The sequence below is a fragment of the Oreochromis aureus genome, linkage group 19 (genome assembly GCF_013358895.1).
Source record: "Oreochromis aureus strain Israel breed Guangdong linkage group 19, ZZ_aureus, whole genome shotgun sequence".
Classification (NCBI taxonomy): domain Eukaryota; kingdom Metazoa; phylum Chordata; class Actinopteri; order Cichliformes; family Cichlidae; genus Oreochromis; species Oreochromis aureus.
The window spans coordinates 30,198,465-30,217,752 of record NC_052960.1 but is presented as its reverse complement, the minus strand read 5'-3'; the positions used below and the strand labels follow the sequence as shown (position 1 = coordinate 30,217,752).

The window sequence follows — 19,288 nt, the reverse complement described above, 5'->3', positions numbered from 1 at the left end:
GTGGGTTAAGAGTAAGGATAGACAGCAGAGTACTAACACGTGTGTTTCATCTTCGTAACACACTGTTGAGGAGTAAAAGGAATACTCTGAGGGACTAAATGAATGAAGAACACGAGAGAGAATCAGGAAGTGATGATTTGAAAGGACAAAGTGAGGGTAGCTATGAAGCAGAGTGGGAAGGCAAATAGTCCGATGACCTGTGGAGGTATAAAAATGTCCAGGAGAGATGGTAGTGGACTTTTGTTAATAGAGAAGTATACAGAAGGTCAGAAGGAAATGCAATAAGTCTTTTTATGGATCTAGAGAAAACATATGATAGGGTGCCTAGAAAGTAACTGTGGTACTACGTTAGGAACTCAGGAGCGGCAGAGACATATGTGAGGGTGGTGCAGGACATGTATGAGGACAGTGAGACAACACTGAGGTGTGAGGTAAGAGTTGTGTTTTATTGTTTGGACAGTATCTGTTAAGAAGAGTTATTATAGACAGCACGCTTCATTTAAGTCATCTAGAAAAATTTTAGTCTAATGATTTCAGAGATGCTGCTTACAGGAAAAATATGTTTTTGACTAATTATTTTTTAATGGGATTCAACCAGTTTGTGATAAAACATGGTGAATGATCACTTACATCATTTATTTGTCCACTTTTGATATTCTTGCCAAGAACATTTGTAAATAATGAGTTTAGGACAGTGTGAGGTGATTTCTATTGAACGAGTGACTGAGGGATAGATGCATACAATACTGCATACGGTATGTAGGAAATCTGTAACTGTACTACATCAGACCTACATTAAAATGATATTCAAATATAAACCAGGATCATATGACCCTAACATTGTTTCGGTAAATGTTTTACACATGATCTAGGGGTCATGATTCATTTCCTTCGTTTTCTTTTTCTATGTCTGTCCGTTTTTTTTGGTGTCATTCCGCTTGGCAGCCCAACAGCATTCCAAGAGAGGAACTGGGATATTATATGAGGAAATTAGGAGTGGCAGAGCAGCAGGTGAGGGCTGTACAGGACATAAATGAGAACAGCAAGGCAGCGGTGAGGTGTGCATAGGAGTGACAGATGGGATCAAGGTGGGGGTGGAACTACGCCAGGGATCAGCTGTTGGTTGCAATGGTGATGGGCAGGTAAAGATATGAGCTCAGGCAGGAGTCCTCCTGGCTATGATGTGTGTGGATAAAACTTTTATCTGTACTGAGAGTGGGGGGCAGGTGGAAGAAAGCCTGCAGAGGTGGAGGTAAGCAATGAAGACAAGAGGAATAAAAGTTAATACAGCAACATTTATCTGATGTTCTCTCTCACAAATACTGTCTCACGTGCCTCTCAGAGGGGATCAAACCATCAGCCTTCCCTAGGGCTGTGCGATATGACCAAAATCTCATATTCCGATATAAGAATTCTGTCGTCCCAATAACGAAATAAATCACAAAAATGTAACATTTTCTGTAAATTCTGTGAATCTCGGGCAGCTCGACTTGCGGGAAGTGTTTCTAGTTGCGCGTCATGTAGCTGGAGTCGAGTATTTTAACAGATGCATGAAACTATACATTTTTAGACATAAGTTGTAACGACCGCCGTTTTCTTTGTGAGTATTTATTACACAGCGTGCTGCGGGGAAAAGCCTGTTCTAACGTTTAAGTCTAAGGTTTATTTTTTAGCACCTGGCGACTCTTTTTTACTTCTCATCCGTAAATAATCTGCTCTTTCACGTCATTCAGTTTATTTTGAAAAGTGCCAACAGGATCTTGAGCTTTATTGTGAAAGGTTTATGTGGAACATAAACAAGCGGACACGCGATGGTGTTACTGTCGTTGTTGCTAACCACAACGCATAAAAACAGGCGCTTGTCCGTCCTTAGTGTGGTTATATTAAATATAGGAGAAAGAGAGAACTTTAAGAAATTAATATAGCCACTACAGTGACCATCAAAACGATGAAAAAATATTGTCGTAAACAGTTTATTTTGCAACACCACGAAACAAACGATAGCGTAAAATGAAACGATAGACGTTTTTATATCGTCATCCGATATATATCGTTATATCGAACAGCCCTAGCCTTCCCACTGACAAACAAACCCGCTCTACCTCCTAAGCCACACCCACCCTCATGATGATGTCATGTTTGGTATGTGCCACCATGTAAAAAGATGACAACAATGCACACAAATTTGCTGTTGGCCAAACATGCATTTAGGCTAGCTGCTCAGTAGATATCTGCAGGTGAGTTTTATAAGATGTTGGTAAGAGTTACTATTTTTCCAGCTCTATTGACCATCAATTTTAGATAATGCACCTTTAACAACTAATTAATACTAACTAATAACTAATCCGTTTGTATTTTGTATGTGTTAGTCCCTACCGAGCTCATGTTTTAGGGTCCATCTCTGCACTACAGAACCTACAGGAGATTTTTTTTAAATTTCATGTCATAAAATTCCCAACAATAGTGACCTGCTGAAAATGCAACGTACAGCATACTGAGTAAATTACAGATGACGATGTAACAATCATTATCTGAACACTAATGAGTGGACACTTGAGGTAAAAGATGAATTTAAAAAAAAGGTTGACATCCAAATATGTCTCAGTGTAGTAATGACATCAGAATAGTCATGGATCCTTTCAGCCACAGAAACAGTTCATACATGTAGAGTTTCCACAGGCTGAGAGACTCGGCCAGCGTGATCTGCACACGCCTTCTCCTGCTCTGAGCTTTAGTCCTCTTGTGCCTGTCAGACAAAGCAGAAGACGGAGGAAGTGGTTATGGCTTTGGAACAATCTGGGTCATAAAATCAAGATTTCTCTCAAAAGCCATTTCTCATGATTTTCTAATGATCACACAAAATCACAGACAATGGCATGAGCCATCATCTGTTTACCACACTGTGAGAATAGTGAACACTTTCTTACAGAAGAATGAATCAATGTGCCCTGTACATAAAACCTGTTCAAAGTGTTAGAAAAATACATTTTAAAATGTTGTTGCCAAACATGGTAAAATATGTGTAAATAACTGATTCATAGCTTTATTATTATTTAATATGCATTATACTTTGTGATTAAAGAACAAGGTTACCAACTTATCAGTTTGTCTCAACCTAAATACCATTTTTATCATTTTTTACAGTCTTGTACCTTAAAACCAAAATGTAAGACTAGAAAAATTTGAAAATGCTGTGTGGGTGCCTTAACGCTGAAGCGGTCTGCTGAAAAGCTGAAAAAGATGAAAAGTTGCAAAAAGTTGTATGGTGGTGAAGAAACTGAAGATTCTGCTGAAAACAAGTGAAGAAGCAGAGATTTTTGCTTAAAAGTGGTGAAAAGCAAAAAAAATTCTACTGAAAAGGGGTAAAGACGGAGAAATTTTGCTGAAAAGTGGTGAAAAAAAAAATGTTGCCCTGAGCAGGATTCGAACCTGACCCTCCTGGTCTCAAGGCTCATCTCACTGAGCCAAACTCATTCGCCCACAGAAGAGGTGGAGAGACTGACAATTCTGCTGAAATGAGCAGAAGCTGCTGAGAATTGTGCTGATAAGAGGTGAAAAGGCTGAAAATTCTGCAAAAAAGAGGTGAATCAGCAGAATTTCTGCAGAAAAGAGGTAAAGAAGCAGAAAGTTGCGCTGAAAAGAGATGAATCAGCAGAATTTCTGCTCAAAAAAGGTTTTTTCTGAAAACAGCTGAGATTTGTGCTGATAAGAGGTGAAAAGGCTGAAAATTTTGCAGAAGAGGTCAATCAGCAGAATTTTGGCTAAAAAGAGGTGAAAATTCTGCTGAAAAGAGGTCAATCAGCAGAATTTCTGCTGAAAAGAGGTAAAGAAGCAGAACGTTGTGCTGAAAAGAGGTGAATGAGCAGAATTCTGCTGAAAAGAGGTTTTTGCTGAAAACAGCTGAAAAAGCTGGGATTTGTGCTGAAAAGTGGTGAAAAAAATGAAAATTCTGGTGAAAAGGGGTGAAGAATCTGAATATCTCAAAAAGTATAGAAGTTATGAGCACCAAAAGTCATAGCACACATTAGCAGAAAGAGGCTGAAATTTTTCAGCTACTCATTGAGCCAAAGTGGTTCTCACGTAACTGAAAAAAGGTGAAAAGCTGAAAATTCTGATAAAAACAGCAGAAGAGGCTGGGATTTGTGCTGATAAGAGGTGAAAACACTGAACTTTTTGGTGAAAAGAGGGAAAACAACCTGGTTCTGCTCAATTTCACCAATCAGAGGTACTGCTTCTGTCTGCTTCATCAGGCTGTGTACTTGTATGTATTTCTGCCATGGAGCGTTAACAAGAATGTGAGGTCCATATTAGAAAAGCTACTAAAATGCTGAAAAATTTGCAGAAAAGAGGTGAATCAGCAGAATTTCTGCAGAAAAGATGGAAAGAAGCAATCACGGTAGCTGCTCATCTCACTGAGCCAAAGCAGTTCTTGTCCCAACAAGAGATATGATCAGAGAAAAAATATGCAGGAGGGACCGAAGAAGCTGAATTGTTGTGAATAGAGGTGAAGAAGCAAAACTGTATGCTAGAAACAGGTGAAAACGCTGAAATAGTGCTGAAAAGAAGTGAAAAAGCTGAAATTCTTCTGAAAGAGCAGAAGAGGCTGAAATTTTTCAGCTACTCATTGAGCCAAACTGGTTCTCACATAACTGAAAAAAGGTGAAAAAGCTGAAAATTCTGATAAAAACAGCAGAAGAGGCTGAGATTTGTGCTGATAAGAGGTGAATGAGCAGAATTTCTGCTGAAAAGAGGCAGAACAACCTGGTTCTGCTCAAATTCACCAATCAGAGGTACTGCTTCTGTCTGCTTCATCAGGCTGTGTACTTGTATGTATTTCTGCCATGGAGCGTTAACAAGAATGTGAGGTCCATATTAGAAAAGCTGCTAAAATCATAAAACTTTGCAGAATTGTAATAAATTAGCAATATAAATTACAGGTCTGTGATAGCGTATAAATTTGTAGTGAAAAAAAAAATGTTGAACAAGGTGGGATTGAACCCACGACCTTTGAGCTGCAGACCCGTGTCATTACCAATTGCGCCAACTGGAAAGGGAGCGGGTGCCTGGAAAACAGATTGATGAGCAGTCAGAATTAGATCGCGGTGAGAGGCGACAAACACCGTTTTTTGGAGTTACAAGACGTCGTGTAACTTGAAAACTAGGTGGGATAGAAGCATAATTCTTGTACTGGGTGAATCAGCGGACTTTGGTGTACTTTGACTGCGATTTTCATAGCTCTTTGTACCTCCGTCGTGGAGATATGACGAGAGAAGAAACAACTTCATTTTCGGAGTTTGAAAACTGAGAGGAGGACAGATTTCCACCCCTCAAACAAACATAATTTATGGCTCAACGGTAAGATGACTGTAAAAACTGCTCCAACCGTGAGTGTCAGCAGTGTCTGAAGATATATTGGCACAAGCCTCATGTCTTAACTTTGCTTTGTTAAGGAGATATGACGATTTGAAAATGCCTCTCATTAAAGAATTCCAGCGCTGATTTTGAACAGACTCTCCATTGACTTTCTATGGAGAGTTTTAAGACTTTGTGTTGCTCTGAGGCGATTTGATAAAAATCTGTAACTTCCACAACAGTGATAGTGACATTTTCTGAAAGCCAGCAAAAATACCTACGTTTTGATGTATAATTTGTGGAGATTGAGTGAAAATTGAGCGAGTAGCAAGAAGTTGTTGGGACATGAAGACAAACTTCAGAAAGGACCAGCGCTCACTCTGAGTTAATTGCATAGCAACCATAACAACGCATGTATTTTCTGAAAAATCACAATTTTGCAACTGAAAACTTAAAGAGGGATAAGATTAAAATGGTAGAAGATCTGAAAAAGCTGAATAATACAGGAATAGCCCAATAAGTTGAGAACGTTTTAAAGTTTGAATGGAGTTTCTACGTGAAAGTATGAGGAAGTAGTTAAGTTTCAAAAACAAGCAAGTTTTAGCAGAATTGTGGAAGTTTCCCATTCATTTCAATGGGACAAATTAAAGGAAAAAAGTGTAATATTTTAAAAAGTATAATAGTAATAAACACCAAAAGTCATAGCCGGCATTAGCAGAAAGAGCAGAACAGTTTAGAGTTTGAACGGAGAAAATTGGCTGAAAACTGAGAGAGTAGTTAAGTGCCAAAAAACGTATGGAAGCAACTAGAATATAGTGGAATAAAGAATAAAGAGAAACAGGAACTCAATAGTGTGGATGCCTCAAAAGGCATCCACACTATTAGAGTGACCCATGGAGCCAAAATAGCCACACAAACAGAATATGGTGGGATCAAAAGAAACCAAATTTATTTGTAAAGTTTTGTTGTTTCTTTGTTTTTGGATGACAATGGTATGATGTTAATGAACACACAAATGAGAATTTACTTTCATCAGCAGCCCATGAAGCCCTTCACTTCAAGCCCAGGTTCTAATACCATTAGTCATGGATAACTTGGTATTGAATATTTGGATTCTTGACATTGTTCATCTAAATGGAACCAACCTGCAGCCCAAGTGGACCTTTACTTTTCCCTCACTATCCTCTGTTCATTTAAGCTGCACAAACTCAGATGTGCTGTCCACATTGGAGAGTCCATTTGGTTCTTAGATGTCCTATTTCAATTTTTAAAAACTGATGCAATTAGAACAGGTGATACTTACCACATTTTCTCAAAAGGTTTTTTCAGTGCTCCAAAGAGCACAAAGAATATTTCATTCACCTCCATTATATGTACGGTAGAGTCTGAAATCAAAGTCATGGTCAAACTTTCACTCAAAGTAACCTGCATATGTTTGCAACATGCATACGGCAAACAAAATGCCCTGGTTATTATATTTGATTCTTTTTCCACCTACCATAAAGCAAAAAGTTTGCATTTTGAAAACAAGGTAACCTCTAAAGAGCAGTCGCTCATGTGAATTCTATGTTACCAGTGAAACGTGTCAAAACTCACAGACCAGCCAAGACTTTGATATGTTAACAGATTCTTATGTCATGTCTTATGTCACCTCTTTCTGAAAGTATATTTCTTACCTGGCTATGGCTCGTATGCAGCAGCGGGACATGTTGATGAAAGATGAGGATGAGGCCCTGGTCTGTAGCGTGGTCTCAATGCCTCGCAGTAGGTCATTGGTCTTCAGCAGCAACAGCATCTGCCGGGGAACTCTGTTCAACAAGTCGCTGATCTGGGGCAGGTACAGGCCTGCATTGGTCCTTATCTCAATGTCCTGCCAAGTAAGACACACAACAGGAAAAGTAAAACTCAGGTTGCATGTATATGTGCAAGTCCATCAATGGCTGCTTATACCCATGCATCCACTGACACAAGTGTGAGTGTGAAAAAGATAAAACACTTGAAGTGGACAAAACAAGGAGAAGGAATTGGCTGATCTTATCAAACTGTAATATTTTCAGATAATCAGACTAAGCAGGCCCCCGGGTCAAAATATTGTTACTCTTATTGTGGCTACATACGACAGATGACACTGACGGTTTAGGCTGATCAGTTTCCTATTGTTCTGTCTAAGGCAATCGATGTGTCAATACAAATTACTCTTCCACATGTCATCAGCCATGTTGGCTTTTCTATTTAATATCAAGTCATCAAGAACATTAACAAAACATCCCAGTTATAAAGTGACGTCAACATTTTAAATCTATTTTTGCAGTACACTATAAAAATATCTGTAACACGTTTAACACACGTTTAAGTAACAAGTTTTACTGAATTTTTCTGTTATTTTTAAATATATGTATAAAATAAAATATATGTGTAACATTACAAGAATAAAAATGTACCTTTGTATAAAAATAACTTTTTACATTTGAATTATAGAAAGTGTAAAGTGTATTCTTTCTACACACAAAAAACTGCAAAACAGTCACAAGTTTAAAATAATTTCACACATATGTTTATTTAAAAGATTAAACTGTTAAATTTTGTTGTTATGCTGTAAATACATATCTAAAATTTGACTTACTTATTATAATATGACATGCAAAAGTGATCGGACAAAAGCTATGAATGTTTTTTATGAGTATAGAACATCTGGGAACCAATCAGGAAAAAGGTGTGGGGCGGGAACTCAGCTTTCACTTTATTTCTAAAGCACTTTAAGACAGCTGAAGACAGCTGATGCCAACAGGCTGAACAAACTGATTAGAAAGGCTGGTTCTGTCCTGGGTGTCAGACTTGAGAACCTGGAGGAGGTGTCTGAGAGGAGAATGCTAAAAAAGCTTCTTTCTATCATGGACAACCCCTCCCACCCCATGCACGCCCCCATGATGGACCATCGGAGCAAACGCAGCAAAAGACTCATTGCCCCGAAATGCAGAACTGACCGCCGCAGGAAATCCTTTGTACCGGTGGCAATAAGACTGTATAACTCTTCCTCACTCTGTAGGTGATTCCCCTGAGACTATTACCAATGTTATTCTGTTCCCTCCCAGACCGTGCAATATTACCCAAGAGTACTTATTGAATATTTGTTTTCATCCCCCCATCATACGCTGCTACTCCCTTTATTCTATTGCACAATACTTTGTCACTTTCTAGAACCGCCTGCACTGATAGTTAAGTTATTTATTCACCAGGATATAGTTATATATATTACTTTGTTAGTGCAAGACATAATATCGGATAACTCTATCCTACTGTATATTACTGTACACTATTCTTATTGTATATATTGTATATCTTATATCTATTTCATCTGTTCCTCTGTCTCTCCTGCTGCTTTGAGCATGTACATGACAAAAGAATTTCCCTTGGGATAAATAAAGTTGTTCTTATTCTTATTCTTATTTAAAACAACATAACACCTGATCAAAGTGCTGTGCACAAAGGAAAATAACAATAAGAGAACAAGAAGAACAAGTACATACAAAGGGTAAGACGTTTAACACATATTACAACTCACACTGGGTTAAAAGCCAAGGAGAAAAGGTGTGTTTTTAAATGAGATTTAAAAACAGCAAGAGCTGCCTGACCCCCAGGAGCAGTCAAAAGCACCTGGTTAGCTGCTCTAAGTGCACATGATGGCATATAAGGGTGAAGCAGCTCAGACAAATAAGAAGGGCTGAGACAATTAAGAGACTTAAAAACAAGTAAAAGAATTTTAAAATGGATTCGAACCTTTACAGGAAGCCAATGAAGGGACAGCGGGGGTAAAAATGGGGTTATGTGCTCTCGTTTACTCGTACCAGTTAAAATTCATCCAGTAGTGTTTTGTACCAGCCGTAGATGTGAGAAGGAGGCCTGGCTAATTCCAATTAACAGAGAATTACAATAATCCAGACGAGAGGTGATAAATGCATGGATCAGAGTGTCTAGGTTAACAGGGCTAAATTTTTTGACAGCCGCCTCAACTGAAATATGTTTGTCAAGTTTTAGGCTGGGATCCATTTTCACGCCAAATCAGAAAGGTCAAAGGCAGGGACACAGCTGGAGGAGCTGGATTTAAAAAGCATGACCTCAGTCCTTTTTTCATTAAAATCAGGAAAATTTAGCGCCATCTACCCCCTGATCTCACTGAGACAATCAAGGAGAGGCTGAAGAGAACCACTATGCTTTAAAGGCATCACGTTCTCACTCCCAAAGCGTAACATTTTACGCTAAGTGACAAATCGTCAACATATTACGTTTTCGGGCACCCAACGCGTTCCTACGTGACGACATCGGAAAACTGCGGAGACATGAGAACCGTTTGGACTCAATCTACACATCTTCGCTTTTTCCCTTAAAATCACTTGGGAAAACACTATTTCACGTCATTAAAGTGCTGGTTAAGGTTAGGAATAAGGTCATGGTTAGGTTTAGGGATAAGGTTAGGTTTAGGCTTAGGGATACGGTTATGGTTAGGTTTAGGGATAAGGTTATGGTTAGGTTTAGGGATAAGGTTAGGTTTAGGCGTAGGGACACGGTTATGGTTAAGGTTAGGAATAAGGTTATGGTTAGGCATAAGGTTATGGTTCAGGTTACAAATAAGGTTATGGTTAGGCTTAGGGATAAGGTTAGGTTTAGGGCCATAACAACGTGGAAGGTCACCTTTCGCGCTCCTCAGGAACGCCGCGGGACGTGACAAAATGTCGGGATGTTACGCTTCGGGAGTGAGAACGGGCTCTTAAAGGGCATAGGAAGCATCGAGATTAAAGCATAACTTTCCTGTCTCCATGTGTCCAAACATCTTTAGGTGTCTGCAGCACCAGGACAACTTGTGTTCAGTGTGACTGTTACTTTTTACTTTATTGACCAACGCTTGAGTTTTGTTTTCCTTAAATGGTGAGAGCGGCTTGTCCGTCTCTTTTAGTTGAGCTACTTTAATAAAACTTTTTAATTTAACCCTTTTGCCTCCTTGACTCCTTTTTCTGACCCGGACACTTTTTGTACTTCCCCCTCACCGCCTAGACCCCTCAGGAGAACGTAACAAGTGGGGGCTCGTCCGGGATCTTTGAAAAGGGAGTTTCAAGTTGGATTTGGTTTTTGATTATCTTGCTTTGTCACCTTTTGAGAACCACAACTTCCCAGTTAAGTTAGGTGAGTGTCCAGCTGAGCTTTTTAAGTTCTTCCATCGGGCACTCTTTTGTTGTTTTGTCTTTCTTATTTTCGGAGTAATCCTGGGCGGGAATAAGTTCCCTGTTGGGGGTAGGCAATTCAGGGCTCCAGTCGCTGAAACTTTGCCTTTCAAGTCGCCTCGAGCCCAGCACGCTCCAGAAGATAGGTAGGTATAGTTTGGTATTATTAGGAACTGGGTAAGTAGTATTTGTTTAATGTGTATGCTGCAAGAGGTAAGTTGGTCAGTTAAAGTAAGTTGTGTAGTTCACCATTAATCAGTTAATGGTTGGCTAGCCTGTGAGAGAATTGGCACAGGTGTGTGGTGGTTTTCTTCAGGCTGAAATGGTGTTCAAGTTGAATCAGCTGGAGCTGACAAGCGCTGGGCCTACATCTGTTGGTGAATAGGTGTCCAGAGGCTCGTTTGTAAGCAATAACGTCCACCTGGTTCCCGTTTTCTGTGAATCCAGTGTTGAGAGCTTCTTCAGTATGTTTGAAAGCATAGCAACTGCATTACAGTGGCCTGAAGACGTGTGGGGGGTGATGTTGCTGTGTAAATTCACGGGTAAGGCTCAGGAAGCTTGTTCTGGTCTGTCTAGGCAGGACGGCCTAGTTTATGAAAAGATTAAGTGCTGTCCTCCAAGCCTATGAACTTGTACCTGAGGCCTATAGGCAGCATTTTCGAGGTTTGGAGTTGGCACAGGGTCAGTCCTACCTTGACTTCGCTCGGGAGAAGGCAAAGCTTTTTGATAGGTGGTGCTCTGAAAGCCAGGTTAACAATTTGGGGTCGTTACGTGAGCTTATGCTTGTGCAGGATTTTAAAAACTCTGTTCCTGAGTGTATTGCTCTTTATTTAAGTGAACAAAGGGTTTCCACATTACAGCAGGCTGCCATACTGGCAGATGAGTTTACCCTAACTCATAAAATAAATGCTGTAGAATGTGATACCCCTCTGTGCCATAGTACATCTTGGAGAAGTAAGAGTGGGCCAGCTAACAAGGCTGAAAAAGTTGTGGTTTCGAGACCCAAAACGAAGCTTTGTTTCTTCTGCCACAAACCTGGACACCTTGTTGCTAACTGTTTGAAGCTGAAACTCAAACAGAAAGCACTCTCAAAGCAAAAAGGGCCTGCTTTGAGAAAAGTCAGTCGTGGTTCTCAAACTGATAAGGTTGCCAGGCCTACTAAAAGGCTAAACTTGGAGCACAATTGCTCAGTAGTGCCCTGTAGTCAGTGTAAGAGGTCAACTAGCCCTGAGCTGCTGCTGGTTGACAATGTCCCAGTTCCTCAAAATGACCTGCAGGTGGACAGATCATGTATAACACCACCACTCAGACCTGCACCCCTGACTAACAAACATGCCTGTACCCGTGACCTGAGCAATCGTCTGAAAACTTTTCCAGTAAGGTCTTCTGACTGCCTGCTGTGTTCTCCACATGTGATGGCTCAAAAAAGCCCTGGCTGTCACATGAGACATTGTTTTGAGGGTCTGCGGCCACCCTCAGTCAGTATTTTGAATCCATTGAGATGGGGTTGGCAGCTTCCACAGGCGATGCCTAACCGTTGCTATGGGCTTTGGTAGGTGGAAAGCCTGCAATTTGGTGATGAAACGGTTATGGACTTAATTGTTTTGATTATCGTAATCATTTGACAAACCACGGGTTTGTATTTATGGGAGGGGGTGTTACGGCCCTAGCAGGGCCTCCTCCTGAAGGTGCCTGTGTGGGCGTGTCCTTCAATCTCTTCTGCCTGAGGTGCCACCTTTCTCTTTTACACAGCTGACTCACATCAGTAATTAAAAGTATTTAAGCCCAGGGAAAGGTGAGCTCTGGGCCAGAGTGCCATTAGTGTGGTTGCAGCTAGTGAGCTGTGTTTTTGTGTGGTTGCAGCTAGTGAGCTGCTCTCTTTTTGACTTACTTTTTACTTTATTGACCAACGTTTGAGTTTTGTTTTCCTTAAATGGTGATAGCGGCTTGTCCGTCTCTTTTAGTTGAGCTACTTTAATAAAACTTTTTAATTTAACCCTTTTGCCTCCTTTTTCTGACCCAGACACTTTTTGTTACTTCCCCCTCACCGCCTAGACCCCTCAGGGGAACGTAACAGTGACTCTAAGTTGGCGGTATCCTCAGTTTAATTAAATGTTGATGCACAGGAAGTAAGTGTGTAATTGTTTAAAAATTGTCATTGTAAAACAAAATTTCATCATTCTCTAATTTATGTCATACAACCACAGTGCTTTTACAGTGTATTTTATTTTTCTCTGTGGATCCTTGTGTGCAATTTTACCTTTCTATGTTCTAAGGAGCCTCTGAGTCTAAGAATTTCACTGCCGGTAGTAATGTAATTATAATAACATCACCAGTGCTGCTGGGGTTGTGCCTCACTGCCGTGGTGGTGTCGGCTAGTGTCCTTCCTAGGATCTGGGTCCATTAGCAGTCCCTTGGATCCTGCGGTCCTTTGGGCTCCTTTTCCTGTTTGTGTTGGTGGGGTGGGTCTGGGATGAACTGTCTAGCCTCTGTTGGATCTTGGAGGAGGACTTTTGGGCTCTGGTGGAGGACTTTCTGCATGTTTTCTAGTCCTACCAGCTGGTGTGCACTGAGGCTTGATCTTCACTGTGGGTCATGGCTGCTTGAGGTCTTGGGGTGTTTGATTGCTTTGACTTTTTCTCGTTTGACTTTTTTGGATGGAATTTTTCCCTGTCTTAGATAGTAGACAGTTATTGGTGATGTGGGGATTGGACTGTTGGTGAAGAACCTGTGCAAATACTGATAATAAAATAAAATAAAGAAAAGATTGTTTTACCCTGTTGTATCATCATCCCCCCAAAGTGACTGGTACTTACCTCATGGTATTGTTATTTTTGTACGTGCTCTGGTTACACCCCGTGTTGATTGTTGTAATTCTGTCTTTTCTTAGTTACTTCTCCATAGACGTCAACTGGTCCAAAATGCAGCTGCTCGTGTAACTACCAGAACTGCTTCTGTAGAATATATTTCTCCTGTCCTTCAACAGCTTCACTGGTTGGCTGATTTTGAGACTTTGAGATAATATTGGACCTGCTTTTCACTCTCCCCTCCAGCTCCACCAAGTTTGTCAACCTGCCTGAGTATGCACTGTGCTTCAAACATTTAGGGGGAATTATCGCCGTTTTTTCTTTACTTTGGTGGTTTTGGATTTTTGGATTTTGGATTTCTGCTGCAATATTCTAATGATAAGATCAGAATTTGGTTTAAAGGATAAAAACATGCAAACGTTCATCCTGTCTGGTATCAACGGTTCAGGCTGGTTGTAGTGGTGCAATGGTGCGGAGGATATATTATTGGCACACTTTGGGCCCTCTAGTACCATGAGAGCATCGTTTAAACACCATTGTATGACCATGTCCATCCCTTTATTACCAAAGTGTACTCATCTTCTGATGGCTGCTGCTATCAGAATTACATCACAATGTCACAAAGCTCAAATAATCTGAAACTGGCTTCTTGAACATGACAATAAATTCACTGTATTCAAATACAACAATTGTGTCATTTCAATGTAGATCAAAATCTTGGAGGAATGTTTTCACACCTTGTTGCCATGAGCAATTAAGGTAGTTCTATAGGTAGAAGGGGGTCAATCCCAGTACTTGGAATGTATACCTAATAAAGTGTCCAGTGGAAAAGGAAGAGTAGATTGTTAGATTTGTATTGTTGATTGTCATTTATGCTTAGAAATATTTACTGATATATGCTTAGAAGTATATAATCATTTGTAGATTGAAAGAATGTCTCATCCTAGGAGGTCTGTAACAACTCTGTGTAGCATGAAGAGGGGAGTGCGTTCACTCCTCTTCAGAGTGTTCTGGCATAGATCACACACCTCCTAGGAGAGGTCGTATCTTCTCTTGCTGATATATGGTATAGCAAACACACGTATATCTGTTTGAGTCTAAGAGCCTTTTGTTTAGATGGACGGCTCTGGGGAGTCTTCCTGGGGTCGCAGTTTGACCCCACAGACACACATATACACACACACACACACACACACACACACACGGTATTCTTTGTTCACATGTATACCTATGTAAAGAGGTCATATGTTAATGAACCTATGCATATTCATGTAACCACAATAAAAGAGCAGTGTTACGGGGGAGCGGACGAGAGCAACTGGGGTCAAGCGAAGGAATGGCGCCTGTCCAGTTCTCTCCCGTGCACGTGAAACATAAAGAATGTTGCCTACTCGTGTCTTGCTTGCTGTGTAATCACATTGCCTTCAACGTTCCAGCGAATAGGTTCAAGCTACAAACCTATCATTAACTGGTCCTTCGAGCCGGATCCTGGAGTCGGCATTCACCGAGAGAGAACCCTGGCGTCAGCGAGGCGTGAGAATTTGTCATCGGGCGGTGGATGAGCTGTCCGTTTTCTCTCCTCGACGAATGACGATCGGCGGGATCCGAGGCTGATATTACACGCTAAGCAACGCCGAGTAAGTTCAAAGAGCCCGACTCTATAACCGTGTGGTTGTGTTGTTCTCCGCCACTTTGTGAGGCGTTGAGAAGTTCGCTAGCGATAGGTACAGACCACTTTGTGAGGTACTGTAGTGAGTCCTCCGCCACTTTGTGAGGCGTTGAGTTCTCCGCCACTTTGTGAGGCGTTGAGAAGTTCATGAGTCCAGACTGTGCTGGACAATAGGCCTATTTTGTGTTGTTGTTGTGTGAATGCTGCGGAGCAGGCATGGTCTGTGACACGGTTGTTGTTATCATGGGTTCCCGAGCAAGTAAGACTGCCTCACAGGGAGACAACACATTTTTGCAAGAATTTACTCCCAACAGTGCGAGGTATTTATATTCTCATAACTGTCATGAGCGTAAACTAGTCACGGGAGAATCTCAAATGTTAGAAGTTTTTAGGAAAACAGCAGCCTTGAAGAGCGTGTGGAGAAGGCCAGCCCACATCAGCAGCAGTTAAGCTATGCTCTGGTGAATGGCTTCCCCACCCGTGCTGACACAAAATGTTTTAGATGATTCTTTAGATTGCCCTGATCAACAACAGCCTGTGCTCCAGACCATTACTTTAACCAGTTGTTAACAGTAATCTGCATTAAGCTTAAGGTTGCTCAAATTCAGTACAATGACATATGAGATGAAGTAAAATAGGCAAATATTTACACTAATGAAGTGCATAGAGGCACTTGACCTGTTTGAAAGACTGTCGTCTTATTATGAGCCATTGTTGAGATATAGAGCACACCTATGAAAACAACTATTATGCTGAACCCTGTATGAAACAGCTGAAAACTACATGATGGAGAAGCTGAGTTGAATATGAAAATGTAAGTCTTTGCCACTGTGGGCAAAGCACGCAACCACTGTGTGAGGTTGTGTTGCTGTCTCTTCTGAGCTGATGAGCAAGCTACACATTATCAGATCAGGAGCTGGCTGAGAACTCATCAAAGAAAGGGAAGAGAACTATGATAACTCGGTATGTAGCGTATCCGTGAGTTCAGCTTCTTCTTTCAGATGCGCAGCAGTTTTCCTGGATCTTGATTCATGTGTGTAGAGTGTTCATAGCATCAGCATCATGTTTTTGTTTATTTGCTTTGTTGGGTTGAAAAATAATTAAATAAACTTGTGATCATATTTATGGATCACCATGGCACATATCATCAGCCATATGATTTATTTATGCAGATGAAAAAAGTGAGTGTGAATGTGCCTGACGTCGCAGTGTGTGTGCGCGCTGTGTAAATGTAATTGTCACAAATTGTGAGAGCGGTGATTCTGCAGGTCACCAGTTATAAGAAAAAAAGAGTAAAAAAGAGACAAAATCTACATTGTAGATGGAAAATCATAGGGAAAAGGTTTTGTGTTTATTAGCCAAGAACAACTATAATCTCATTTTCTGCTTTTAAGAAAGGAGAGTTCTGTGTGTTGGTTAAACAGTGATAATAATAATGGAAATGTCTTAGTTTTGTCACTTTCAGATGAAACGCAGACCTGGATCAATTTTCCACATGCAGCAGTCGGAAGGAAATTATAGTTTAACATCATTGGAAACATTCGGGCCAAGTTTTTGGCTAACTTATTTACAGCACCATGTGTCCCTCGACCTCGCAAGTGAGCTCTCACTCCTCCCTGAAGACAAGGAATGCAGTTCCAAAGAGCAATAACATGGCAGATACAGAGACAGCAGCGAAGTCCTGAGCAAAGAGTCCCAGCAAGCAGCAGCAGTGTGGACAAACAGCATCGGAGAAGAAAAGCAAACCCATCATCCTGACTGATTGGATGAATGACACTGTGTTTCCAACAAGCTGCAAAGTTCACTGTGCTTGCGAAAAGGACTTTTGAGGAGAACTGAGGAGACTGTTGGAGTTTGACATTTGCCACTTTCGGAGCAAGATGGCAAGAAGAGACAGTGGAACACAGGACAAAGCTGAAGAAGAACTGCCGGCTATTGGACTGTCGAAGTGGGAGAGGACAACAGAGTGAGAGTAAGTAAGGACACAGAGGAAAGCTGTTGTTTAATGTGGGAAATCAAAATTTGGGTTAGCAAACCTGGGGAAAAGAAAACTGACTGTTTAAGTAGGAAAATTGTGAAGGAATCTGAACCACTGCAAAAAGAAACATATACAAAATCACACACACAAGCAGAACATGCATTAACCCTACTAACACAAACACAAGAGAGCCCATGAAGAGTAGACAACATCTTAAGCATGTGAGTCTGTTTATCATCTTGTCCAAGTCACTTAGTGTGATGAGAAGTGATGCAAAGATCAGTGGACTCATAGCACATTAGTTGAAAATGATGATCAATTAATAGCAGAGAAGTGTGTAGGAAAGGCAGCTTTAAGAACATGCCCTGCTGGAGATGCAGCTCCAGAGACATTGATTAAACCTGCCTAATAACACAAACACACATGCAATGAAAATCAGCTTGTTATCTCTCATCAGTGTTAAAATAGTGTAAATTTAACAGACGCTTGTTATCAAATGCTGAATTTATCCAATGCTGACAATTAACTCTCTAGGTTGCAGGACAGCAGTTTAACTTTTGTGGGAAAAAAAGGATTCTGGTTTGACCAACCAGTGATGAGACAATAAATTTAGTTGTTAATATAGTAAATTGGGAGATGCTTTCTGCTTGATTGATGCAACACAAGTAATTTACTGTATGAGGGAAATTCTATTTTTGTGATAATATTTTGAACATGCATTTCTGTTGTCCTGTCAACTTAGTGGGTTAATAGTTGAGATGCAAATTGGTTGATGGTTCTTAGATTAATGAAAGGTGATTGAATTCTAGCACGAGTGAATGGGATGTGTTGGAGTTTGTAAGAGTGGAGACTCTAAAACACTGAGTTTCCTGTTGTGATGTGCGAGTGAATCCTGCACCCAGATACACAACTCTGAATACATGAGAACAAACTTCTTTTGCGAAATGCATGACAACATGTCACATGTTTTATGATGACAGGAAAAAGGAAAACTAAATAAAATCTGTGGCCTAAATGAGTAAAAAGTACAGTCCTGGGGATTAAAATTCATAGCTAATGAGACATGAGGCTTATGTTGTGTGTTGTATGGCTGATGGTTGGTTTTGAATTAATCTAGCTGATGATTTTTCTTTTGTTGTGAAGTTGAGCCTGCCAATTAATATGATGGTATGGTAAACCATGCTAATGGTATGATTTACCCTCCTGAGATGAGGAGTGTGTGTCATGACTTAACGAGGCCTTTTTATTTTGATACTTTTACAGTGCACTGAAAGTTTTATTGATAATCTCTGTTTGAGCAGATCTGCACGATTAGAACGGAAGCGCTATACGACGCGTCGTCGAGAAAATTGTTGCAAGTGAGTTTCTCCACATTAAAATGGGCTCAGGAGGAAGTCACTTATCTGGGACAATTAGAAAATAAGTTCCTGTCCAAAAGGATTCAACGAGAAAATCCAGTCTAAATTCTTTTCTTTTTGAAATGACGTCATTTTGCTGAGAAGTGGAAATGAAAATGCAACAATAATTTCCACTGTCAGCAAAGAAAGAATGCATGAATGAATGAGTGAATGAGTGAGAGAAAATAAAATTGACTGACTGGTAAAAGCGGACAGAAGCTGACAGACTGACTGACATCACTGTGTGAAGTTAACCCCCACCTGACAAAGGTGCAGACGAATCTATGTGTGTTTCTCTTTTTTGGAGCAGAAAGAGGACAACAACATTTGAGGTTGCGTGAGCTTTGGCTGTACCGATTTAACCTTTTAAATGCCACTTTCTGTGTCTGTGCATCTACCAGGGGTGTTATTCACTACCTTGTGTTGTTCACAGAGGTGACTGTGAGAAAGTGTGTATACACCTGCGCAGCGCTAACATTTCTACAGCATTACAGTTCTTCATGTGATTTGATCATGTGATTTATACCAGGATAGCTGGTTGATGTTTTCTACTACAGGATTTCTGGGTTCATGTGTGAAGAAAACTGTGCTTACAGGTTATGAGTTGGTGATGCTGTTACACTGTGTTTTTGGGAAAATGTGAAGGTTACTTTGATGATGTGAATAACATGTGAGACATTCCCTGTGTTGAAACTAGTGTCACTTCTTTCCACAGCTATGGATGGCTAACTTTATGGTCTTTTTGTAGCACCTCTGGAACCTGTCAATTTGTGCCTGACCTCCAGGATTGTCCATGTGTGTTGCTAATGTTTGTTTTTCTAAGAGTGCATGTAGAGGATTCAGCAGAAACGGACAAGTAATATGAGAAA

At 40.5% G+C, this 19,288-nt stretch overlaps 1 protein-coding gene across 1 annotated transcript in view; it reads right to left on the bottom strand.

Moving 5' to 3' along the window:
- Window positions 1-1,953: 1,953 nt before the first annotated feature.
- adck1 (aarF domain containing kinase 1) overlaps window positions 1,954-19,288 on the bottom strand; it is a 135,892-nt gene continuing 118,557 nt past the window's right edge. Inside the window, exons 10-11 of the mRNA XM_039603645.1 lie at window positions 7,029-7,222; window positions 1,954-2,746 (exon numbers count right to left, since the gene is read on the bottom strand). Coding sequence (XP_039459579.1) covers window positions 2,602-2,746; window positions 7,029-7,222 — 339 coding nt within the window. The 3' untranslated portion in view covers window positions 1,954-2,601. The remainder of the gene's footprint in view (window positions 2,747-7,028; window positions 7,223-19,288) is intronic.